This window comes from Frieseomelitta varia, unplaced genomic scaffold (assembly GCF_011392965.1).
Source record: "Frieseomelitta varia isolate USP_RPSP 00005682 unplaced genomic scaffold, Fvar_1.2 scaffold_285, whole genome shotgun sequence".
NCBI classification, from domain to species: Eukaryota; Metazoa; Arthropoda; class Insecta; order Hymenoptera; family Apidae; genus Frieseomelitta; species Frieseomelitta varia.
In genome coordinates, this window is record NW_025110018.1 from 1,823,990 (window position 1) to 1,851,329 (window position 27,340).

The 27,340-nt window shown below is 36.0% G+C and overlaps 1 protein-coding gene across 1 annotated transcript; it reads left to right on the forward strand.

The window, feature by feature from the left end:
* Window positions 1-157: 157 nt before the first annotated feature.
* LOC122529327 lies at window positions 158-27,317 on the forward strand. Its single transcript, XM_043655330.1, has 6 exons — window positions 158-344; window positions 3,986-4,112; window positions 20,985-21,117; window positions 23,332-23,476; window positions 23,536-23,699; window positions 26,598-27,317. The coding sequence occupies exons 1-6, from the start codon at window positions 158-160 to the stop codon at window positions 27,315-27,317; spliced, it is 1,476 nt and encodes a 491-aa protein (XP_043511265.1).
* The last annotated feature ends 23 nt before the right edge of the window (window positions 27,318-27,340 follow it).

The following is a 27,340-nucleotide window of genomic DNA, read 5'->3' on the forward strand; positions in this document are numbered from 1 at the left end:
TTCAACAAAGAGGCGAGAACTAAAGCGAGCCATAATCTCGAAACTGGCGCAGGTCGTGTCCTTCGTTTCAACAGGCTAGGAATCTGTTTTTACCGATCGGTGATCGGTTTGATCGAAAAATTAAATTCGGATTAATTAAAGAAATTGCAGAAAAAAAATGGACCCGCGGCGCCGGTGTCTCGAGGAGCAATTGCAAAGAAAAGAATCGGAAGCTACGGAGTTGCGTCGAAACCTCCGCGAACTGGGGGCCAAGTTTCAGCAGCTCGAGCGAGCTTTCGAAATCAACTTGCAGTCGCAGGTCTATTTGGAAGTTGAGCTTAATCGCGTGCAACTCGAAAGCGAAGGTAGGTTGCAACACAAGTATTTCTTTTCCTTTTTTTTTTTTTCGTTGCGTTTGCTCGAAGAATTTTTCTCGTGCAGTCGCAAGGATTATCGTTTCCCCCCCTGTCTCTCTCTCTCTCTCTCCCTCTGTCTATTGTTAAACTCGTAAACTAATACTGATTTATTCTTAGACCGAATTTTTATACATTTTGATACTTTCATGAATTTCTATACATTTTATACATCGTGGAAATTTTAGAGACACAGGAATACAGAAAATATACGTAACAAGCGAAAATATAAAGGTCAGATCTACACGAGAAAAAAAAATATTAAATAAAGTTTGTCAGGAAATGCTTTGTTACAGAGTTACAAACAAATATTGTATAATAGATAGCTATGCATTTTGCTTCACTATCTTCTTTTTTCTTTTATTTTCATTATTTAAAGTCACATCAGCCGCTTGTGTGAATTATCAGCGACTTGGAAATCTTACAATATTAATATTATGAAAGTTAAACTGTCTTGGAAAGCATATTAGTTATTCAGGGATGGATATTCAGTTGATGTCTATTCACGGTTGTATTTTCTGGATTATAATATATTCAACTGTCGACTGAACTTTGCACAAATCACAAGTTGGGGGATCTCCTTTGTTTACTGGCGAGTGAATTTTGTTAATTTCTTATAATTCTTGTCAATCGCTTATAATCCTAGAAAAACTTCCTTTTCTATTGTTGTTAGCCACGGTTTACACGAGGATTTCCATTTCTTTTGATTTTCTGTTTCAAGCCAAGAAGTATAGGCAAACTGTTGGTGTAATGGCTTTACTATTTGATTTTTATTTGTAGAATTTTATTTTAAAACAAAAGATTTATTCAATGTGAGTGTTATTCGCACGAAGAATTAAAAACGTAATTTTATGGAAATTCAATGAAATTCTCGGATAACAATCTTTATAATGTTATTAATTCTATTACTTGCCAATATCAAGTTTGCTGGTGGAATTAAAAATTTTTTTTTTTATCGTGTTATTATAATTAATGATACGAACTTGTCAGCACGTGAAAAAAAAAAACATATACTTAACGACGCCTGTATTATAATGGAAAATGCTACTTGCATATTTTGTGTAAACAATATTTATCCACGACTCTATACAAAGTCTCATTGGGGTCGAATTTGATATAACATCTTTTCCTTTTTGTTATGTGTAGATTAAATCCTCGCAGTTTAACTGTTTAAATTGTGATGAAACTAATCTCTGTCTAGATTCCCATTTACATAAAATTTACATCAGATGAAACTAATCTCTGTCTAGATTCTCATTTACATAAAATTTACATAAAAATTCGCCTATTTGTCAGACACCACGATGTTTAGATAGAGAAAGAGCTCGCATAAATTTGCCAAGAAAGATCAACAAACATTTCTTCCGTAGTTAAAAAAAAAAGTTTGAAGATAGAGATAGATGACAAGCTGGTTAAGTACCTATTAGAATTCCAAATAAATTATCCAGTCATATTATCGACGATTGGGCGATAGAATCAGGAAGCTTAATTCCAGCGACATCGAGTAACTCAATTTCAATCAGTCGTGACACGTTCCTAATTAGAACTGTCGATCGCGATGTGACTAGTTACAGGATGTAATTATAGTAACGCAGGGATTAAAGGATGCAGGTAACTATGGAGACATTCGATCGTCGCGTGTATCTCGATCATCCTAATTTGCAGGATCTGTTCTCGCTAATAGAGACAAGTGAGGAATAAAAACTAAAGAACGTAACTTCGTCTACTCTGACGTTGAAACAACTTTCGCGGAACAACTTTTTTACCAAAAGGCCTGATTATCCCAACATCTGGCGCAGAATTTAGTTAAGAAAACTACGTACACCGAGTGATGTTCCAGCCAAGTTTTACAGCGTCAATTTTCTCAAAATCGCTTCCCAAAATAAGAACATCCAAGCCTTGATCCAGCTTAAAATTTTCGATTGCATTTTGTTACTTTCGTTCGTTCGTGCTAGTCGATCTGCTCCTCTCGTAAGTAAATTTTTTTCACGAATGAGATCAACTCTACACTTGCAAATTCGAACGAAGTTGCACGTCTACGTCTCGTCTAACATGCTCAAAAGTAAAAACGCGCAGGCTGCTTTCGAAGCTCTAGAATTTCGAACTCTCACTACAAGCGAACGCAAGAGAAGTCTGACGCAAGCTACAAGCATCATACAACTAACAAACAACTTAACACGTGAATTGAATTTGAAACTGGTGTATTCTATAAGAGATGGTCGAAACATTTCTCTCAAGTTATTTCCGAGTTGTTCAATTTCATTTCTATCCGATGATACTCGAATCTACTTGGAAGTAACGTTGGATAAAATACTTACGAATCGAAAGATCAAAAGATTCCTCGCGCAAACACGCCGGTAATGGAACGTTGGAATAACAAGTGGGACAAAATTTGATCCCGCGGTGCTCGTTTACGACGTTATGACACGAGAAAAGCTGCAGGATTTCTAACCGAGGCGAAATATTTCTCCGGGCCTATTACTACGTTTCCACGTTGTTAGCATAGGGTAAATAATAAACAGCTCCGGGGAATTCTCATCAAGTCACATTACACGAGCACAAGGGACCTATCAGAAGTTCTGCTCGACTTGTTAACGCTAAATAGGCAGTTGGTTACGTCGAGTAGTCTCGAATTAGCTCGATCGAGTTACTTCCAACATCGACCAGGCTTCGGCGATTGTGCGATTCCACAGTCAAGAAATTTATGAAATTCAGATGAAATCGCTTGCTCTCGTCTTATTACCATCGTTCAACGTGATGGTTTTAACATGCTTAACCACTCCCACGCCGTTATGGTTCATCACTGAAACTCCACTTCCCTCCGCCAGCCGGGGAGAGAATTCTCCCGTCGTTGAGAGTGTTTACGCTGATTATACCAGCCGTTCCCGCTGCGAATTGATTTTCCTCGTGACTAGACTGCGAATTTTTATGCGAAATTTCTATGGGAAAAATCGGAACGCATCGAGGATGCATGGATTGCGCGTATAATACGCAAAAATATGTAAACTGTCCAAAGAGTATTTATTACAATGTACAATGGTGGACAAGAGAAAGTTGAGAAGACGATTAAAAGATGATTCACAATTTTGTAAAATGCAATTTTATTTAACAAAAAACGATATAACATATATATCTCGAAGTAGTACGTCTCTTTCTAATAAATCCGATAAAAGTAAGAAAGTTTACTATTCCTTGCGTAGATAAATGTTAATTTAAAACATTTTTTTTCCAATCGTCACTGTACAGTAGATACAACAGAAGTTTCTCCTTCTTCGCTTATGTTCAAAACAAAATTACATAAAAATTCACAGACGCACACCAACTTAACTTCAAGAAATTCAATTCGAACACTTGAAATTCTATTTAAATTCTTAACGTTCCATTACAAATACTTTGAACGCCTCGACAAATTTTTTCCTCAAATTGCTTCTCGATTCTCTAAACATTTTATACAAAAAAGAGAAAAGGTATTTTCAATATAAATGTTTGTTTTCGATCACGACGAGTCGAGATGGAGAAATCTATGGCAAGTTGAACAACAATAAACACGATCCCGCGGAAAAGAAACTAACGTGAAGCTGATTTTATTTCAGAGCTTCGGGAGCTTAACGCCAAGGCTGCGCGAGCGAGAACGAAATTGAACTCGATACTAATGAATGCAATAACTGAGAGGGATCATTGGAACAACGCTTTCCTACAGCAAAGAGAACTTGTTAAAAGGTACGTTGCACACAATCACTTTTAAGCTCGAATAATTCTTTCGTGCTGCTGTCTCTTGCCGTGCTAGAAAGATAACGGAGCGCTTCGTCGAAACTAGTCAATCATAAAGAGCTAAATTCCTTCTGTATATTCGGCTCGGATGATCCTTGATTCTCTTTCTCAATATACCGAAGAAGTTTTAAAAATTGAGCAGAATTGCAGCGAAAAAATAATAATAATAATGAGTTACTTGTCGTTTTGAATTAATTGTTTATTTATGATACAACGTACAAGCTATTTTTCAAGCGTAATTTCAAGATAAAAGTATTAAGCATTGTTCGTATAGTACCAAGTGTCATCTTTAATACACGAAAAATTATAAGCGAGTGAAACTGATTTTTTGACTATCCCTGCTCGCAAATAGAACACGGGTGCATCGCTAATAAAATTGCGCTTGCGTTTCTAGCTCTGCGAATAATAAGTGAAAATCGTTCAAAAATCAACAAGATAAATTATATATATTCTATAGTCGTAGAATTTTAAAGAATTTCCAATTCTCGAATGAAAAATTAACTAGTTACGGAAGCTTAAAGATCTTTTAATTTTCCGACGACGAGTCAGTTCTTAAATTGATAATTAACAATGATCAAATTTATGATATTGTCATAAATCAACAATTATCGTTACCTGATCTTTAAATGACAAATGACAAATGGGAATGACAGATGACAAATGGCAACGACAAATGAACTCGTCATTTAGAAATGATTTCCCAACCGTGAGATAAATTAAGTAGTCGAAGAATTTCAGAGATTTTCCAGTTCTCGAATGAAGCATTAACCAGTTACAGAAGCTGAACGATCTTCCAACTTTCCAACGAGTCAGTTCTTAAATTGGAGTTTAAAAAGGATTGAAACTCTCGCGCTTCTCGTTTCACCAAAATTTTATCGAACGCAGTGCAGTCACCGTGCAACGATGCAGCGACGACTATCGTCGAATCTATCTCGAGTCGACGTCGCAATTCCACGAACGCCTAGCGCGTAAGAAACAAGAAATTCGAAAGGAACAGCTGGACAAGATTAATTAACGTTCGATGCATACGTGCACACGTCCAATCGGTGATCTGGTTTCTCGTTAATCTCGATTAGCGGGCGAACATTTTCTACCGACGAGGGGAAAAGAAAAAGTCGCGTTTGGAAGGGAAAACTCGGCAAATAGACGCAGAATACGGTCGATAGAGAATTCATGGAGAAATCCAATTGCGGATTGATGAATGAAGCCCGAGATACGGTGTATGCTCATGTGAAAAATGCATCGGCTGATGTTTAATACTTTTTCGTTTGTCTCCCCCATCTCCCTCCTGCTCTCGCGTCGAAGCTCAAACGATTATTATTCATTTATCTCTTCTATTCGTTTATTCATCAACGTATGGGCTTGAACTCGGCGTTTAATTACACATTTAAGTAAATATATACCTATGTATACGAGTGTAATAAAAATAAGAAAGAAACAGACAGTAGGGGGTACTTGAAAAATTTGAGAAAAAGACGTGACCAGATGAAGAGAAGAATGTTGCGTAAAGGAGGAAAATTTCTAATTTGAAAATGACGCGAGATCTATTAACAAAAGTATGTATGGACCTTGTAAAATTTGGTACTAAACTAAGATGTTTTGAATATGGTAATTGGTAAATTTTGTTGGCCATACACGTATGTAAATCATAAAATTTACTAAAACAATGAAGAAATTATCGCTTTATCACTGATGACTAAAGCTCAAAATTATACCAACAAGAAAGAAGAAAGTTGAAACCTCGCTTGCTATTGAAAAATTTGAGAAAAAGACGTGACCAGATGAAGAGACGAATGTTGCGTAAAGGAGGAAAATTTCTAATTTGAAAATGACGCGAGATCTATTAACAAAAGTATGTATGGACCTTGTAAAATTTGGTACTGAACTAAGATGTTTTGAATATTGGTAAATTTTGTTGGCCATACACGTATGTAAATCATAAAATTTACTAAAACAATGAAGAAATTATCGCTTTATCACTGATGACTAAAGCTCAAAATTATACCAACAAGAAAGAAGAAAGTTGAAACCTCGCTTGCTATTGATTTATAGTTATTGAGCAGTATCTCGGCTTTTGCTAGAAATCTTTCTCCTTTTGCAAAAAATGAATTTGCTCTCTTTGGTCAAACCGTGACTCTTCGTGATGATCCAATCATCATCTTGCACAGTATTAACAAACATCTCTTCTATACTTGAACTTAAAAATAGACTCGAGATAACTCTCAGACTGATTCTTAAACTTATTTCAACGAGGTTGTGTTACATTAATTTGTAACACAATTAGTATTAAGAATTGCACAGCCAAGAACTTTGAGAATATATTTTATCAACAATTTCAAACAACTAAAGAAACATTTTACTAAAAATTAAAATTCAAAGATCTTTGAAACATTCATAAGTGCAAGCATTCTTCTATCCTTCAGTTTTGAAAGATATTTCAGTTCATTTTAATCGGGCCTCAAAACGCTATTCGAGCACAAAATCCCAATATTGGCGGTATGAAATTTTACAACGTTTTGTGCACACACTTTTTGTATATCTAAACGTAGATTTGACAGAGATCTGAATTTAAGCTGACCGATTTATTGTTCGATACTGACGATAATGTTTTATTCATTCGAGGTGACCGAGATGAATATTAATCAAGTCGATCGCGTAAAAAGTAAATTTACATGAATCTTTAATATACCGGCGAGTTACGTGTTCACGAACTATGAATCAACTATTAGCAGTGATTTAATAGCTTATTTACATGACCGATAGTTTGATCCGATAGTTGGCAGATTATTATGCAACTAATTCCAACTAATTCCTCGGGGAAATTCAATGTACAGAGTTGACGAAGTTGGTGTATTTTCTAAATTTACTCCATAATTGGATTTTCGACAATACGATCAACTGCTTATTGATCAACTATTAACTAATCCTTTCGGCGACAGTATTTATATTTTATAATTAAACATATATACTTTATATATATATATATATATATTTACTATACATTATACTATACTTTATATACTGCATATGTCAGTGAAATTCTATGAAATTAATAAACTTTTTCAGTCTTTCAAACTAAAGAGAACATGCTACGTTACATTACTGGTCAAAAATTTAAAGTTCACTTTCATTTCACAGAACTAATTGGAAATTCTATAGTCACAGAATCGAAAATCTATCGAGGCATAGAAAATATTATTACCAATACTAATTAACCGATAACTACCGATAATTAATTAATTAGTCAGAATTACCAAGAAATTTAACGAGAGATTCAACGTAGAGGAAAATGATCCCAATTTTTGGACCATCTGTGTAGACGCACAATTTTAAAGTAGACATTCGTACGCAAACGCAGATTGAACAATTCATACTAGATTAGACCAGCAATGTAAAAAAAAAAAAAAAAAAAACAAATTCAGTCTCATGAAATTCAACTAGTAAGGTAGGTACTCACTGATGTTCCGTCCAATCGACCAGAATCTTCTCCTTTTAATTAATTCCACCTTGTTTACTTCTTCTCTTCTGCCTCCGCCATCCAATCGTTCGTTTAGCCAGAATCGCTTCTCCTAATTATGAAAGTGTCATCTCTTCAGGCTGGTGTCTCTCGACGATCGCCCTCTCTTCGAAAATCACTCCAAATTACCCCCGTGAAACGCTTAATTATAAACGCGTGTAATTAACAACAACTTGGCTCGCCAGCATTTGAGCTGGCTCTTTCATTCAAAAATCGGCCAGCCCGTTCGAGAGTTCTCAATTAACGAGCGTGCTTGCCTCGAGGATTCCAAATCTTGTGCCGCGGCAGCGCAAGAGTCCCTCTTTCTCTCTCTCTCTCTCTCTCTCTCTCTCTCTCTTTCTCTTCTTGGACGAAACGCAATTTGCATGTCGACGATTCACGTTCACGTGTCTTGAATTTATGGCGTTGTTTGCCACGGGGTAAACCGTGAAAGGATAGTAGACACCATCGACAAACCGCGTGCTTCTCCTGATCGATTTACGGCTCGAATCTGCAACGAAACACAGTATCATTCGACGCGCGTTCTCGCTGTAAATTGTTGTCAATTATCGGTCAGCCTGAAGGTTTACGCGGCCGATCGAACGCGGTGGTGATCTAACGTACATTGCGGATTTTTACAATTGGAAACCAGGTCAAACAGTACGCGTATCCATTGAGTACAAGTACGGGCGAAGAGAAACGAGTGGTTATAAAATGTACATTCGTTAGTTAATTATCGGTTAGTGACGAATGTAAAAGGGGTGGAATATACATTATTGGAAATTATATCACTTAATTTTAGAATTTTTAATTTAATCAATTTTTATCAAATTTAAATGTATTGTAAAATGTAAATCAAATATCTCAAATTTTAATAATCTAATGCTAACTGGCGGCCCGCTACCCCCTCTACTGCATCGATATTCATAATGGAAGGGGTAACACGATCAGGAAAGTAGGGGCAAGAGTCCTTGGGCCGTCAGTTAGCTGTCTCTTTTTATTAAAATTTAAAATATTGATCAAATTAAAAATTAAAAATTCCAATAATGTATATTCCACTCCTGCTCTGATCTAAACAACAATTTACTGTAATTCTAGCCTCTGATACTATGATAGTATTTGAGAGTCAAGGTTACATGATGGAATAGAATAGAATGAACGATTGTCAATCGAATATCTCAAATTTTAATAATCCAAGATATAAATTACTACATTCGTCGGTGATACTTATTCAGTTGAAAATAAGTACAATTCAGTAGAGAATAATAATAATATACACAATTAAAGTTGTGTAATGGAATAGAAAGTTACGTAATAGAACTAACAAGAGAAAGACGAGACAGTAAGTAGCCGTGCTTGCACACGCTGAAACACACCAATGTGAATGCTTTGAATTTGGGTATCAACGTTGATCACTGCGACGTGACGTTTCGAGCACGCCGCGTGACCTCTGATAACGTAACGCGCTAATACAATTTCAAAGCGAACATGAATCTAGTTACGTGTGACTAAACGACTTATCACTTTATAATCTATTACTCAAGCATCGAACACTCTCTTCGACTCTGTTTCTGACGTCTTGCGAAATTTAATTTCCCCCTCATTCGAGATCGAAATTCATTTGAACATTTCCGTGACTCTCAACTAGCTTGAAAATTCGTCTAAACGTACGAACAGAGTAAATTACAAGATATGATTATTACGTTATTGAAATTCAAACAGTTCAAGAGTAACGGGTAAGCGGGAACGTTTGGACGGAGCTCTTAAGCCCGAGAGCATGAACTTCAATGGTTTGATTTGCGTTTGAATAGGGTAGCAAGAATTTCAAGATTTTTAAGAAACTCCCGTTACAAATGCAGTTTGCCGGCTGCACGAAGGGTGTATATATTTTCGTTACAGTGACGTTTATCAGTAAATTTTTCAACTTACAAGAAACGCAATTCGCTCGAGAGCCTCGAAGATTTTCCTTAGCATAAACGGCGAGGGAAATGTTTCTGAAAGGGTTACACTGATTGTACAAAGGTTGGAAAGCTTCGCAAACAACGCTGACAAACGTAAATAAGAAGAAAATTGCGAAAGAAATTTTATCTCGCCGTCAAAGATTTTTTTTTTCATGAATTTTCGTCACTTTAATATTCGTCTTTAATCACGATTTATTATATCATATACTATAAAAGAAAATTCTAATCGAATTATGTCGTCAAATGTGGCTATGCACGATTCATCGTTTGTTAATTTCTTCAACCCCTGTACAATTGTAGTCTCAAATTTCCACAGATATCCATTACAATTTGTTAATTATGTGTAACCATACTGTGTCATATTACACTATCAAATAACAAATGTGTATCATACTACACTATCAGTAGGAAACTATAAATACATAAAAGTATTGAATATCCCCAAAGATAATATTCATGTTCCAAGTTTCTGAGCCATTTATTATATGTGTAATATCATAAGTGTGACGACTATAATGCGGTTAGACACTAACCGACTCGAAGACACGCGTTTTTACGCGTTTAAATGCTGGAGAAACGTCGATGAAGTCGCTTTTATCCCACATGGTAGGCCCTTGTCCGACAGTAATGGCAAAGAAAAGGAAGAAAAATTGCGCAAATCCCTCGACTTGCTCTGTAACCCAGTGAAAAAAACAAACGACGAACATGCAAATTTCGAACGAGCGTGTCGAACTTTCAGAAAAATTCCCTCTGCCTGATTCCCATTCCATTTTACGCATGTAGCGCTTAAGGGAGCGGTTTGGCGAGGACAATCAAAATTCCTCGCGCGGAACAACGTCAACCGCATCCGCTGCAGACTGCATGTGACAAAAACTGCAGTAAAATCCCTCGACGCGGCCATTATAGGACCGTGTCGTGTCTTCGATCGAACGGAAGTACCTCGTGGCACGAAGGTGGGGAACGCGTTTCATCGAATCGTAACGAAAACGTAACAACGTTTCACGGTGAAACAATAAAATACGTTGGCCACGTGGAGGCGTATCTGGAAACGATAAATCGCTTGCATCGTGTTTTACACCACGAAAATGGAGATGGGGGGAGGGGAGGAGGGAAACTGGGTCACCGTTTTGATTCCCGACTCGATATCCTTTCGACGTCACGGAATTAATACCGACCGCAGGTGTAAATTTTCCAGAAACACTGCGAGATCGTGGATCCCGACTTTCTCGATAAAAGAATTTCCGCTGATTTCGAGTACCTCCTCGCCCAGGAAAAGAGAACAAAAAACACTTCGTTCGAATGCTTGTTCGAATGCTCCCCACTCTGACCAAATTCGATTTCATTAAACGAGCGAGTTTGATTTCATTGATGAAACGAAGGAACGCGAATTCGTCAAAGTGAAGACTAAACGAACATTCACTCGCGTTTGTTTATCATTTTTTTTTTTTTTTTTTTTTTTGTAAAAAAAAAAAAAGAAAAGGAAAAAAAGGAAGAACGATCTTGACATTTTATTCGTAATAAGAACGTGAAACTGTCGTGAAAAAAATCGCCTGACGATACTAGATTGCTAATTTTAATAATCACCCCTTGTTCTGGTGCAGAACAAAACACCCCGAGACGAGCAGTCAGATCAATTCTCAGGAAAAATCGACCCTGCCAGGAACATCCAGATGTCCTGTTCCTTCTCCCATCTAATGGCACTTTGTCATAGAGGGAGAGACAGGATGTGGAAGGTAACGGTATGGGTAAAAACAAAGCCAAGCCTATCCAAAAAGTCTTGTAGAAGGTTTCAGTCTCGCGGCAATCTTAGCCAGTCAGTCTTACATGAGAAGAGAAGCAGTACACATCTTTCAGACTCGTACCACACGCGCAATATTTGTAGTTAGTGAAATATAAGTATTAAAGACACGCACGTTCACTGTTTTATTAAAACATCTCTCCGACGGAAGTAAAAGGCCGAACGAGAGAGAACATCGACACGCTAACAGCGCTGAGACACCCTTCAATCTCGCAATCGCGGTGACAGAGTTTCCAAGCGAAATGCGATTAATCGAAAACGGAGATTATCATTTTCGGTCAGTGAGCCGGCTGATTATTAAAATCCGGCGAGCTACAAATTCATTTATCTCAGCCCTCTATTAGCATAAGAAGCAAACTCGTCCGAGGCGGGGGGGGATTTTTCGATGGTGAAAGGTCGGAAGATTTATAGAATTGTTCGCGACGGCGGAACTTCTAAAAACGACCCGGTAACCCAGCTCCTTTTTCCACCATTGTCCGCGCCCATCTTCCACTTTCCTTCGGTGATTTTACTCCCCGAAACTTTCTCCTAGCAACTTGCTCGCCGCTCTTTTCCGCCACTCTTACGCTCGTTTTCCGCCGCTCGTCTCTTCAACTACATCGTTTCACCAAAAATTTTCAGAGAAATTTTACGACCATGCAATTCCTATACTCTGCGTGCGTCGGCAATGGCGAGGTAAGGGACTTAAGGATCTGGAATAATAGATGATTTTCCGCGAGCTGATATCTCACCGCGATTTCTCACGCTGATCTCGAGGTTTTAAATACGACGCAGCGTTCGATACGACTCAGCTCATTTTTTTAACGTGCAAATTAAGGCAGTTGGTGCCGATAAATATTAAATATTCGTGTCGTGTGTTTTCGTTTTTCGCTGATCTGAATTTATCAAACATTTATTCGCAATGTTCCATCGAGATCGATAGACAATTTCGCGATGTAATAAAAATCGTAAATTTCGGATTAATGTTACGCGAAATCAAAAAATCGCGGACAATATTCGTAAAGAATTCTGAAACAAATACAAATGAACATCTTGTGTGCAAAACATAATACAAGGTGGGGCAAAGTTTTCTTGCTTCCTATTCTTTTTTTTTTTTTTCTTTTTTCGATAAAATATCAAAATATAAGAAAAAAACTAATTGTATTAATTTTAAATTAAATTTGAAATTACGGATTTATTTTAATGGTGATTTTTGGTTTGACAAAAATGTTTTAATCCCTTACACCGAACAAGGCGTTGTAAACTTTTTCAATCATGCATAAGTCAACAGCGTCCATCAAACCATCGCCAGTCTCTCTAAACTACCCATCTCTTTCTTCCATGACCAATTTTTCTGAAATCTCCACTTTTTCTTCTATCACATGCATAGTCGCCAAGCGAAACTCGCCAGAAAGCATATCAGAACACATCCTCGTCTAACTTAAAAAAATTCGTAATATTAAACCAAGATTACGATGTCAATCGATTTCAGCGTTTCAAGTAAATCACGAGGATAGTAATCATCAGTTCATCGACTGTGATTTGCCTCGTCGCAAATCTCGTCGCATTGAAAAGGAACACATCGTGCTTAATACTACTGCTGAATAGTACGTATGTCAGTTGAATAGAGAGCGCTTCAAAAAAAAAAAAGGAAAAAAAAAAGGAACGACATCCCATTATTTTCCCCAGCTGTGCAACTGTTCCACAAAGTTAAAACGAGCGTCGTCGTTGTCCATTCTGACTAGGAAGCAATAAGCGAAGGGGATATAAGATTGAACGTTGTTTTAAAGCGAAATGAAACGCGGGTTGACATAACGGGCGCAGTGTGGAAACGATGCTCGAGCTGCTGTTCGCGATGGGACGTGCATGCGTATGAATACGGTATCACAGCCGAGGAAGATGGTGCAACTGTTCCGAGTCGCGATAAATTAATTCAATTCGCGTCGTAACGCTGTACGAAAACACGCGCGCAAAAAGATTCTGTGGGATACCTTCGTATCGGTTATTTATTCGCGATAAATTTGTATCGCGCCCGAAAGCAGCATACCAGCGGTGAAGAAGCGTCGAGTGAAATTTGCGAGATCGACGGGATGAAACTACGTTTATACATGCTCTGTTTCCCTTAAAGACCATTCACTACGTGTAATTTGTTTATCCCCGCGGGAATTCGTTCGTTAGCACTAGAACTACCAAAACGTGGTCGAAACGATCAATTTATAATTTCTTTAGAGCAGTTTTGCGGGTCTACAATGGTCGAAAATTACGGATCTACAATGTTACATTCTCCGAGATTTGAATTTACATTTTCCGATTTTTGTAAAAAGAAAGTTTATATCTTTCATTGTGTTACGAACGTTTCCTCGTTCTTTTCATTCTAATTTCTCTGATAAAATTTTATATTATCGAGTTTTATAACTTTATAGAATTTCTCTGATAAAATTTTATATTATAGAATTTTATAACTTTATAGAACTTCTCTGATAAAATTTTGTATTATCTGTAGAATTTTATAATTTTATAGAATTATATGTTATTTTTATATAATAATATAATAATAATATATATGTCATTTTATAATATTATAGAATTTCTTTTAGTCATCATCAGGTAATTCTAATTAATTGTATTTGACTCGAAGAAGTTAGAAATCGATGCGGAGATTTACATAGCATTGCAAACTAATAGACGCTAATTTTGTACACGCCAAATTTTTCAGTCGCGTAATGTCTAATCGTAGAATCGATATTGATCTCGACTAAAAGTTACCTCGAGTAACAGGAACGCGATTATTGATGTCCGATTCAGTCAATTCGGCGAAACAGAGGAAATTACCATTACCATTACCATTTCCAACATTACTATAAAATAAAAGCTGTCGAAATTTCGTTCGATAAAATCATAGAAACGAAACCAGGGAATCGTATTTGTTTTTAGATGCTTTTCTCCCTACCGAAATGCCCGAAAAGTTACAGTTTACGCACTGATAAACGTCAGTATAGGATATTCCGCCATGCACAAATTGGAACAACCGAAATGCGAAAAGAGAAACGTATGTATTTCTCGTGGAGGGGAGAGCGCACGGTTTCATCGATCCGCAGGAAAAAACGCGTTCGAATAAAATTAAGTAACATTTCGCGAGAGAGGTATGATAGAATAAATAAGTATGACGAAACATATTTGACAAATGTGCAAAGATTTCAGATATTCCTGTCTCCAACAAGGCGTCAAATCACACTGTTCAGCGAAGATTTTGAGAAATTTTAAGAAAGAATATTGAGATTTCAAGGAAGAAGTACAAATGAAATTTTGTATACTATACTTGATAAATCTGCAAAGATTTCAGATATTTCTTTTTCCAGCAATGCGTTAAACCATACAATTATTTCGTACGTTATTTATCTAAAATATTTCTTAAAAGCTGAATCTTTTCCTTCTGAAGATTCTCTTAAATTTAACCATTAATTTTGTTAATGATATTAATATTTGTGTTATATTAGTAAATTAAATTCGTATAATTAACATTTCTTCAAAACGTCGCTGCTGTATATAATTTCTGCATAATTGACAGTGTTTTAGAGCTCGTAAGAATAATACTTATCAAACGAAGAAAGGATGTCAGAAAGTTATCGGTCCGTGCAAAATAATTCTGAAATTAAGAAAACAGAAAAATGTCGTTGCGAGCCACCTCCGATATTATCGGAAGAACATCATAAAAACCATGGAAGAAATGCAAAGGTACATAATCACGAAACAAAATCTAAAAAGGTGACAAAATTATGTCTCGCCGATACAAGACACAATCCCGAAAAATGGAAAATGTAAGAAGACGTGAACATTCAGTCTATCAGAAGATAAAAATCCATCGGCGAGAAAATTCCAAATATCGAATATCAAATTAAAAAATCACGTGACAAATTGTACAAATAAATCCGAAATGAAATACGCAAAGAATTAATTATTACGATGAATCCACGATCTAGTCGTATTTCATGCCTCGCGATTATACATTACGTTCTGCGTTAAAATTTCGATACCTCACTTACTGTAATTTACAACGCGCACCAAAAAACGTTTCGTTTGTTAAAATTTGACCGACGAACAAAGTTTTACGTATTTCACGTGTTGCAAATAATCCCCATTAAACGAGCGTCAGTAAAGATGCGGGAGAGAGGAAGAACATGCAAACATCTTGACTTATATCGAATCTTCACGATGCGGAGTTCCCCGATGCAATATCAGGTTTGTGGTTCATGTAACGATAAATCCACTGTAACCAGAACCGGACATTTACTTGATTCAAAGACGAACGACACAGCTTTGTTCGTAGATCGTCACCAACCACTGGTAAATTATTTGCTTTTTCTACGATAACGTTCACCGTGATAATACCATCGAGATTTCCGTGCACGTTGAAAATCAGGATTTTCGTTATTTTACTGCCCCGCAAAAAAAAAAAAAGAGAAGTATATTTCACGTATTTTTAATTATTCAAATCCTACTGCCTGAATTTTTAAGTAATGAATAATAATGAAAGGCTTCGTATTAATAAATGTCTTTCTTTCTACGCTTCTATATTTTTCGATATTTGAATTAATGAAATTGTGAAATTTCACGCTGCGATATGATATTTCAAATCTTTCTCGATTATCGCTGTTGATTAAAAAATGAATGCAGTTATTATGATGCAGGTACTGCCACGGACTGTAACGTGTTCAACGTTTTTTTTTTTTTTTTAACAGTAATATTTAACTTGATATGACTTTATCAGTTGAGTTGATTTTTACATTTTTATTTCCAGTGTCATCAATTGGAAAACGCGCGCAACAAGCGAGAGTTTAAAGGACGCTTTTATCATTTCGAAACGTTCGCGATAAATATGGAATTACAAAGTAATTTTATATATTCGCAATGTCGTTTGATCAACAACAGAGCTCGACTGATGCAACAATTTCATTGAGTGTTGTCCCCTCGTGACATTAAACAAACAGATCATTAAAGCAGAAAATCAGATAAAATTGTACGAATACACGAGCCTACACTGTCTGTAGAAGAGTTTTCATAGGAGCGTGTTTCCGCTCTTTATCGAGAATCGAGATCGAGAAAATGATTGAAACAAAACAAACTTGTCAGAATTATTAATACGAACGCATGAAGTAACTACGATTCCAAATATACTTCTGTCCGACGTGTTACGGCCAAAGAAATTGTAAATGCCTTTTGCTATAAAAAAAAAAAAAAGAGAGAAAAGAAAACATAAACGTGAACACGAACTAAACAAATTTAGAAGAATCGTGAAAAATGAAAAACCATATTTTCTAAATAACGTGGCATCTCGATCGAAATTTCGATCATTCCAAATCGATCATCATTATTTCTTAAAAATAAAATTCTTCCCAATACAAGGCGAAAATGCAAAAATCATGGAGTAACCGAAATATTATAATACGAAGTACGACTGAATAATTCATTATATGACTCACTTTCAAGCTGGGTTCCTTCTGCATACTGTTCATTGAATCCAACATAAGTATGAGAAAGAGAAAGAGATAAAAAACAGAGATAAAAATAGAAAGAGGAGAAGAGAGAGAGAGAGAGAGAGAGAGAGAGACATTCATACACGTACACGTACAAGTACACTGCCAGAACATTTTCACACAGTCACAGGTATAGATTCAGACCACAATCATAATCCCGGTCACAGTCACAGTCACAGTCACACTCGCATGATTATAGATAGACACACAATACACGAGCCACCTTGCTCACAGCAACTACAATCGCACTAATGAATCGTAGCCGTGATGTTGATCTACAAATTACTTGCAAAATCGAATTGTTTACTTGGTGAAACAAAGCGACAGAGAGCTAAAAATAACTAAAGCAACCGAGCCCATTCCACTCTCGAAAAACGATCGAACCGCTCCAGATTGGATCCATTCAATTCGAAGTAATTGAAGTCTTATGGAACGTTTATTCCCGTCTCAGCGGGCGCGAGGATTCTTTTTCGATCATAATCACACGGAGCAGAGTGTGTCATCGGCGGTGAAGCACGATAAAATCATCGCGGGGTAAATCTCATTTCCATTTTAAGATCCCTGATCCCGAACTTTTATAACGGCTCCCGGGGAAAATTATTTCACCATGGCGACTAAAAAAAAAAAAAGAGGAAGATTTATGGCGCCGAAAGTTAAGGCTTTTCGCCAAGTGAAAACGAGTTTATCTGCCGTCGATATTGACGCTGTTTCAAGCTTCCTCTGATTGCATTCCTGTTTGATGAACAGCTTCAAAGAACCGTGAACGTTTAGAAAATTATGACTTTTATGTGTGCACGTGTGTACGTGCCACAGGAGCAATATTATTTTTCCAGCGTGAATTTTGGAGATTTAATTTTGCTATTTTCGTGCATCAGATAGACCGAAAAGCAACTGCGTTTCTCTGTATACGAATGAAAGGCGAATTTTTCACGAGGAACAAAAGCTTCGTTAGACAAACGTTTTTATCTTTCTCGACGAAACATAAAGTTCCAAGAACGATATCCTCGTCAGTAGTGAAATTTAGGGAACCGATTCTGACATTGGCTAGTTCGAAGACCTCTTCACCATACACGTCAGATAATTCTTTTACGAGTTTGAACATCTTCTTTTTTCTTTGCTTTGCTCCTCGAAATATGACTAAAATGTTCCTTTTTGATTTGTCATTTTCGAAATCGACACCAAGCAAGCAATTGTTAACAAAATCATTCGTTTTCTTTTTCTAAAACAAGCTTGAACAATCAGCTATGAGGTTACGGAATGAATTTGCAATTTAAAATGAAATTAAGATATACATACATGTCCATCTATTAAAAAGAAACCCAATTCATATATTTTCTTAATTATTTCTGTAAAACAACGTTAACTGTTTCAACAATCTTTACAAAACAATATTACTATTAAAACGGACCAAATTCATACTTTTCTTTTGCCATTTAAATCGTTAAATGAATATATACAGTTCGAGATACGCGCAGTATAAAAAATCAAGTTCCCTATGAGACTGACTCGTACCGAACAAAAACAACGAAAATTGATTTGATTTTTCCGTAAGAGCGGACACGATCGCTACAAATCAAGAAATTTTAGCGCGACGAAATTACCCCCGATGTTTCTATTCTATCTGCCTGCGTGAAATTTACATCGTGCTCCGGAGGTAGGTCATGTTTGTGACAACGTTGGAAGCCTGTGGTGGGTTTGTTTGATGGACAGGAAACTGGAAACTTGTAAGACGGATCAACAAACAGCCTACTGTTTATCAGTTGCCCACGTCCTGTGTAAATGAAACTTTAATAAAAAAAAAAAAATAGAAACCTTAATACTGACACATAACATTTATCATCCCGTTGCAAATACAATTTTAATGGCCACGTATGTTCAATATTACTTTAGAATTCTGCAAATTAAATATTAGATGTGTATTTAGATTATTCGAAATTAAATGCACGAGTTAAATATTGGGTGTGTATTGAGATTATTCTAAATTAAACGAAACCTTAATACTGACACATAACATTTATCATTCCGTTGCAAATACAATTTTAATGGCCACGTATGTTCAATATTACTTTAGAATTCTGCAAATTAAATATTAGATGTGTATTTAAATTACTCGAAATTAAATGCACGAGTTAAATATTGGGTGTGTATTGAGATTATTCTAAATTAAACGAAACCTTAATACTGACACATAACATTTATCATTCCGTTGCAAATACAATTTTAATGGCCACGTATGTTCAATATTACTTTAGAATTCTGCAAATTAAATATTAGATGTGTATTTAAATTATTCGAAATTAAATGCACGAGTTAAATATTGGGTGTGTATTGAGATTATTCTAAATTAAACATCATGTTAGTTAAATATTAGACATGTATTTAGATCATTCTACGTCTATTTATATAAATGTATGGCATAATAAATGAAGTAGCGATTCTAGTACTAGAGTAACGACCCTCGGAATTTAACGTGTAACGTTATTATACATACTAAAGTTCTTCCGTAAGAGAAGTATACCGGCGTGGGATAGCAACGAGTTGATAATCTACTCTCAGTGATATAACCGAGATTGCAGTATTCCTTGAATTCTGATGTTTTGCCGCCACGAGTTCGCAATTGCGGGCAATCTACTATTCGACAACTATCGCAATCGAATTGCACAGTTGAAGACACGATTTACGTACTTGCAGAGATACTTAATTCACGTTGAACTCGTATCGTTTTTCCCAATACGATTGAAAGACACGAAATTCGACGATGATACCAATTTCCCGCGAGTCACACGTAACAAGTTCGCGCGTGCGATTAACTAGAATTACCGCATAGCGACTCGGTGTTTCACAACGTAATGAATAATTTATAAACTAATGCCGAATAATCCTTTAATCAGGTACGCATAAATGAGCGAAACGTAATGCGATTGAAAGTGAGTGTTGGAGCTAGCATATCAGCCTCGTCAAACAGAATTGAAAATACAACAGCTTAATCAGCCTCCAAATAATTAGATGACAAAGGGGGGAGGGGGTAATTATTCATGCGAGTGATCAGCTTAACGAGAATTAACAGATCGCTCTTTGAAAAATATCACGAAAAATTATATGAGCGTACGAGCGAAACATTAAAATATTTCGTTGTCGAGAAGTTTCGGAAGAGGAGATTGATTCGCCGTGGGAAATGAGCCAAGAGGTTCTTTCTGAATTAATTTTCGTTCCTAAATTATCCCTGCGCAGTTAATACGTGGCCACCGAGCATCGCCGCGACGTTTCAAACTTTACGATACACTTTCGTGCCTCGTCAAGAGTGCCAAGGGTGAATGTGGTAGATACGTCGCTGAAAATAGAAATTAGCAAGCTACGGGAAACTTTGGGAAAAGTTTCACAATCTCCAAACGGAGCCCTCTCGTCGACATTAAAATATCTGTCGTGTTACCACGGACAATGTGCTGCTCTGTGAATTGTTATCTTCAGCTTGTGCAATACAACAATTTTTCTTGCCCCTCTTTTGTCTAGAAACTTCCATATTTTTCAAATATGAAACGAGGAACAGCGAGAACGGTACGTTGAAAAAATAAAACCGCTCCCTTTTCAGCTTGAAAAATGAAAGAAGCTTTATCTTTTTTTTTTTTTTTTTTCTATGATTTTAAACAATAACGTCGAAACAAATTCACTCTACTACAGTATGATAAAAAGTTTTATTTAAATTTGTTTCCAACTTTTATGAAATCCCTTATAAATTAAATCGAACCGCAATCACGCTCGAATATACAATTGCGAAGAAATGATAGAAGAAGAAAATTGAAGATGAAGTGGTTCGATGGGACGGTAGAAACTTCAAGGATACATTAAAAAATCAATTTCCCTGTAAATCTGATCCTGCTCGTCGTGTAGTCTCGCTCGCGTAATGTTTCAATTGAATTATATCTCGGATTTATGTCGAACAACGTGCACATTGGTGCCGACTGAGCCGTAATAAAACTAAATTTGAAATTGTTATCATAATGATATTGATTATTAATGATATTAATTTATGCAGATTGATCGATTTATTTCTAGAGACAAAATTGAACGCGAAGGCACGGTGGCGCTAGTTAAACGAGAATGCGAGAATATTTTGAAGACGACCCGAGAAACTGCAAAGAGACGAATTCACGAAATAGTAGAGCTTTACGACGAGGCTAAGGAAAAGGTATTTAAAAAACGAAAATTCATTGAAACTCTCTTTTGCGATCGCTGTGCAGCTTTGAAAAGTAAAACGAACAGACACGTTTGCAAGCAAAGAGAGACGTTCACCTCGACTCGTAAACTAATTCTTGAAACTCGACAACAATATTCTACTACGTTACAGTTTTATTTCCTCGGGCGAGAAAAGATATTCGAATTTTCCTTGACAGTCTGTATAGAAGTTCGGAAAGTTTCGGATGCAATAGCGATGCAACATGCACCGTAAACCGACATCAAAGTGCTTTTTTAATTGATATGCATTCAGTTCGGCGTTGTAGCCAACCTTTTTACAGGCAGTGCATCGTAAAATGTGTGCCCTTTGAAACGTCGCCTTTTTGATACGGGAAATCGAAGTTGTCGCCTTTTCGTGGCCTCTTGAATATGCAGTGTCCGAGCGGACTTCGAGTTTCAAATGAGTCGTATATACGCTTCTAAACTTCTAAATTGGAATTCTCATCTTAACATCCTAATTTTACCGTCACACGTTGAATGCTTCTGCCATTTAATTCCAAAAACACAAATATTTACACATTTTGTTTTATTTTATTTCATTTTATTTTATTTTTTTTTTCCACCTTCTTTCTTCGCAAAAGAAAAATTATTTCCAAAAGAAATCTGATTTTCGAAGTCAGTTATTTCAACGTGATAAAATTTCAATTGTCCTCAAGTCTATTTATGCGCAGTACAACCAACGTTATTGCAATAAGTTGCTTTCAGTCTATTGGGCAAATTGTTCAAACGGCCTTAAAGAGAATCTCCCTACGGGGAAGAGAATTTCGTTGGCAAGAATTTCGGGGAGAATTTCAGAGAGTATTTTCTTTGCCGTCGAAAGCATGTCAGCTTGGGAACCTTCGTAATTTCTGTAGGGAGCAACGTCAAATACAATAAGCTTTATCACTGACACAGATAGAAGGACGGAAGAAAGGGAGAAAATTACACTTAACCATCTGTACTAATCAACACGTTTCTTAATAAAACTTCGTCGACTAGTATGTACAAACAACTGAGTCAATTTTTCAGCAATCTCCAGGCAACGAATATCACTTTTTCGATTAAAAGACTTCGGTATTTCTTATTCTTGCAAGTTGCACTAGCTTCTAAAATTTTTATTCGATTCATGGTAAAGTTTTAATTAACCGTGTCTAAGCAGCTTACGGAATAAGGTCAAATTCGTAGAAAAATAGTTTCATAGCAACTGTAATTATTTGTAGTATTATTTGTAGTTCTATCATATTTGACTCGATATTTTGAACAATCTATAATTTGTTCAAAAAAATTCTATTTTCTAAGATTTTCCTAAGCGCGTGGCGTATTGATTTTTCTGTGTTAACTTACACGACGTTCGCTTATGCTTGCATTAATTTTCCAGGGCACAACGAACTTGCGTAAAACAAGCCTGACACGAAAAGGTTTACGACCGCGAGCATTAAGCTCTCTCCCCTCTCTAAAAGTGAATCGATAACGCGTTAATAAATTCTAGAAACTAAAAGGTCTTGCTACCAGAGCTGCTAAATCGTTAATTAAAGGTTACGCAAGTTATTTCTCATTCTTTAATTTCCACGCGAAATTTAATTACAAGGAACACACGGAATGCTTGCCGATTGAAAATATTTATTTTCAGAATGTCATCAATCGCGAAACAAAATCGTTTATAATACAAAATTTTTAATTGCTCTATCGACGAATTCACAACGTACGAATGTACCTTTAATAGGAATCACGTTGTCGGAATTTTTGCACAGTTCGATTACCAAAATATTTCATTTTCGAACGACAATTTCTCTGTGGAATTCGTTGGCAGTTAAATATGACTTTCCGAATTGTATCACGGCAAAGCAAAACGAAAGATCGTGAAAAATGATGAAAGCTGGCGTTTCAATCTGAGGATTTCTGGATGCCAATTATTATTTACGAGTACTATTTAAAAAGTAGGACCTACACAGATACTTTTTTAAGTATCATGATAGATATTTCAAATACTTTACATGCTCAACGTTTTCTTCGCAATTTATTCGCGCAGTTCTTTTTCGCTGCAAAGTTGTCAAGCCACGTCAAGTCACCTATCAACAAAGGGAGCAATTAAAATGAAATAATTGTAACTGAACAATGGAAACGTTAAAATCGATATCCGCTCGTACGGTGGCAATCTATCTCGAGAGATTGAATTTTCTTTTAATAGGTGACCCGATTAGAGGAACGTGTAGAAACGTACGAAGCTTTCGAACGTGAATACGAAAACCGTGGTTTCGAGCTGGCGAATTTACTTGAAACTTTAAAACGTTTCGACGTGGATGTCGGCTCTGTCTGTCAACTCGCGGCGGAGGGTAAGTATTATCCGGCACTTTCAGATTCCATCGCATAAGTCGAATGTATCCCTGTGCAGCTTTAAAGAACTTGACCGAACGGGGGAACTTATTCGAAGAAAGCATGAAGAATCTCAGGCATCTCGCCTGGACCGTAAAAGACAGAAAGGACGAACCGCAACTGGTTTCATTAAGGGAGCAGAATTCCGTTTTGAGAGAGATAGTGAAGAATCTTAAAAAAAAGGTAGGTACCCTCGGCCATTTCACGGAAAATTGCAATATTTTAGTTAATTCTCTTTAGTTACAGAATTCTGCATTCTGATATAGTCACTGTAATTAAAGTAATTAAAGTAAAAAGAAAAAGAGAGAAAAAGAAAGAAAAATTAGGAGAAAAATATGACATTTACAGTTTTTAAATTTGAGACTTATTTTTTGTTTGACTAAAAAATAGTGTTTTAACATGGCTGCGAATGAGAACAACCTGCGAGTTAAAAATTCTGTAAAAATCCTGTATACCGTAAAGCTACAACTATCAAGACAAACAATATTTTTATTTTGTCTTTTATATTGTAATCAATACATACTTAACTGCAAAAAAAAAATTTAACAAGAATTTATTGACAATACGTCAAATTTTAAAATACAAAATTTAATTTATCGTATTCTTCTCCTATAACCTTTAAAAGCTAAAAGCTTTGAGCAATTAACTTTCTTTGTAATGGGAATATTGATCAATGCAAAAAAAAATTGCTTATTTTTCGTATACGCAATATCTCCCTCTACTACTACATCCTGGGATAAAAAGATAGCATACTCTATATTATCTTATGTTACGTTATCGTAAAGTAGAGAGAATGCGTAGATTATCACACCAGTGTCTTTGAGCATCGATGTACGTGTAGTATGTTGAATGCTGTACCAAGACACGCGACTTCTCAGAAATACAAAAACGAAAATGTAAATATTACCCGTAGCCGCGAGGCAGACAAGTTTGAACAAATAGAATATTTATGTAGCTCAGTCGTGCAGAAGCTATCGAATGCGTAACATTCATGCAAAATACAGCCAGTTAAGTGCGCGTTAACATATGTAAAAATGAATTGCGTGAGAAATTCCAGCTAAAATACATACGACATTGAAATTAAACGAAGAACATTGTTCCGCGACAAAAATAGCCAGAACAGTTAACAGAAGTCACAAAGTGATAGAGAATGAAAAAACTAAAGATCCTGATAATTACGAAGAAAGAGAAAGTTGTGGACGACCGCAGCTAACAACTCGGAATAAACGTGCTATGATACGTATAGCATTAAATTCATACAATGATTTGAAGAGTATTGGTTACTGTGGTAAGTTAGAAATGAAATTTATTACAGGAAAATTCAATAGTAAGAATTATATTATATCTCGAAACGATTGACGAACAAATTAGTGTATATCCGATACAAATTTCCGGAAATGAGTACATTTTTCAACATTGCAACGTCCGAAAGCAGTAAAACAACACTTTGCAAACAAAAAAATTCGTTTTAGAATAGCTAGCCAAGTCTCCGGACTTTGTAAATATTGTAAAATATTGTTGGGGGAACTTGCACAGAATTCACAAATATCAATGAATTTGGAAAGTGTATTATAGAAGAAGGAGAAGAACCAAGCCAAAACAACCATTATAACAATCATTATAAAATTATATAAGTCTTTGCCTCAAAGAATGCCATTATTAAATTCAAAGATCATACTAAGTATTAAGCAATTATCAAACTCTTTCTTTTTCTTGTTTCTATCCATTGTTTTTTACAATATGTATTAAATACTATTACTATGGTTCTATTTCTTTTTTTTTTAACACAAAATATATTGCAAAAAGTTTAGTTTATGTAGTGGGCTTATACGTGTTGATAAAAGCACTACGAAGAATGAACATAAGAAAGATTTTGCATCATTTGTTTAATAAGAAGAAATTTAATAATTTTTAGAGTATGCTATTCTTTGTCCCAGAGTGTATCTCTAGAAATCTTTAGAAGTTTCTAGTATAGTCATAGTACGCTAAAAAAAGTTACTTTTCTTCTTCCCTTTTGTCAATAGACAAACGGTAAATCTCATCCATTCGTTTCGATGCACAATGTAAAATATTTTACTCGATAAACATCACGATAGGACAAATTCAATTCCATGTTCCATAAAAGTTCAATTTAGAATTACACAAAGGACCTGTTACACGATTGTGCGCGTATGATTTGTTCAAAATTTTATCAAACAGTATTTCTACGCGTACTTTTTCTCTCCTAAAAACAATGCCGCAGTTTTACTTTTGTCAGGCTAATTCCATTATTTTATGCTTTAATACACTTTACCGTATGCATCAAGACAAATGTCATTAATGCAGAAAGCAAATGTTTATTTTACAATAACATTACAAACATGTACAGACGGCTTAAAATATATTCAGGATAATTCACCAAGGCAGAACGTTTAATTAGACTACTTATAATTATGGTTGGAAAAATGTGTGTCGAGATAAAAGTTAAAATCCAGCGGTATTGCTTCCTCTCTCTTTCTCTCTCTCTCTCTCTTTTAATAATTAAAATTAGTAAAATTAATAATACACCAAAACATGCGTATTATAATACAAAACTACTTTGAGAATGAACATGCAGACCGAAAAGTAACGAAAAATACGAATGAAAAGTAATAACAAACGAAATATAAAATTCCATATGTCACAAATGCAATAAAAATACGAGCTGTAAAATAATAGTATCGAGAAATTATGCCCATTCCTTTTCAGATGAAATCCCTTCTGATCGTAAATTTTACGTCACCCTATGTGTAATATGCATCATCATAAATAGGCAACTCGGAAAAATATAATAACGAAACACACACGAGAACTGACGAATTCCGGACAGAGTTCGATAAAATTGATAAACAAGTGTCAGATTCATTTACCTTTCTCTGTATCGTAGAATCTCTCACACAGGATTTCAGAATTCTTCGTAATTTCGTTGGTATATGGCGACACGCTGTCGTGACTCGTTCGAACAAGAAACTCGTAACCACCATTTAACTCGTTCTCACTTATGTTTTGTACACGTTTTAGCGTTATACGTTTACGATATTTCCGTGAAAATTCGTTGCAAAGTTTCAGATGCTCGGCCAAACGCACGACGAAATCCCGGTAAAAGAAGCTACGAAACAACACGAACGTATGCTCCTCGAAAATGAGATAAATCCTCGAAATATTAATGGACACTTGTCGGACGAGCGATTGTCGGACGTAAATGCAACGGAAAATCCTATAAACCCGTCAATTCGCGAGAATAATAACGATTACGACGCGAAGAAACGCAACGGACGCGGTGCAATTGAAACGCGTACAATGACCGTTGGGTACAAGAGCGAGAATCGAAGCGAGCAGTTCGATATCGAACGTACGATAATCGATAAATGCGGGAAACTGTTGTGCATTGAGACCCATTCAAACGGCGTGGTATACGAAGAGTACGTGTTCAAATTATCGACCGAGCGAGAAATAAAAATCAAATATCCGATTTTATTGAATAACGACGAGGCGGTTGTTAGGTTGGAGTTCGTGGATAACGAAAACGATTACGAAGTGGCGCCGATGGACAGAATGTTGATATTATTCAAAAACGTGTGCGTGAATGTGAACGTCAAGCAAACCGGTGTACCGTGCAGCACGCAAACTACAAAGATAAAAACCTCCAACATCTTTACGCAAACGACGGTTACTGGAGTAAACTCGTTTTCTCGTTTAAACATGGGCGCCACGGTGAGTGAAATGAATTTCCACTTTTCTCACTTTGAAATTGCACATTTGAAAATTTGGTTATTTTACTAAGAAAGAAGGTTACATCGTTTCTT

Coding starts and splice junctions, on each gene's coding strand:
- LOC122529327 (XM_043655330.1), top strand. CDS start 158: ATGGACCCGCGGCGCCGGTGTCTCGAGGAGCAATTGCAAAGAAAAGAA. Junction 345..3,985: donor CGTGCAACTCGAAAGCGAAG/GTAGGTTGCAAC, acceptor ATTTTATTTCAG/AGCTTCGGGAGCTTAACGCC. Junction 4,113..20,984: donor CAAAGAGAACTTGTTAAAAG/GTACGTTGCACA, acceptor ATTTATTTCTAG/AGACAAAATTGAACGCGAAG.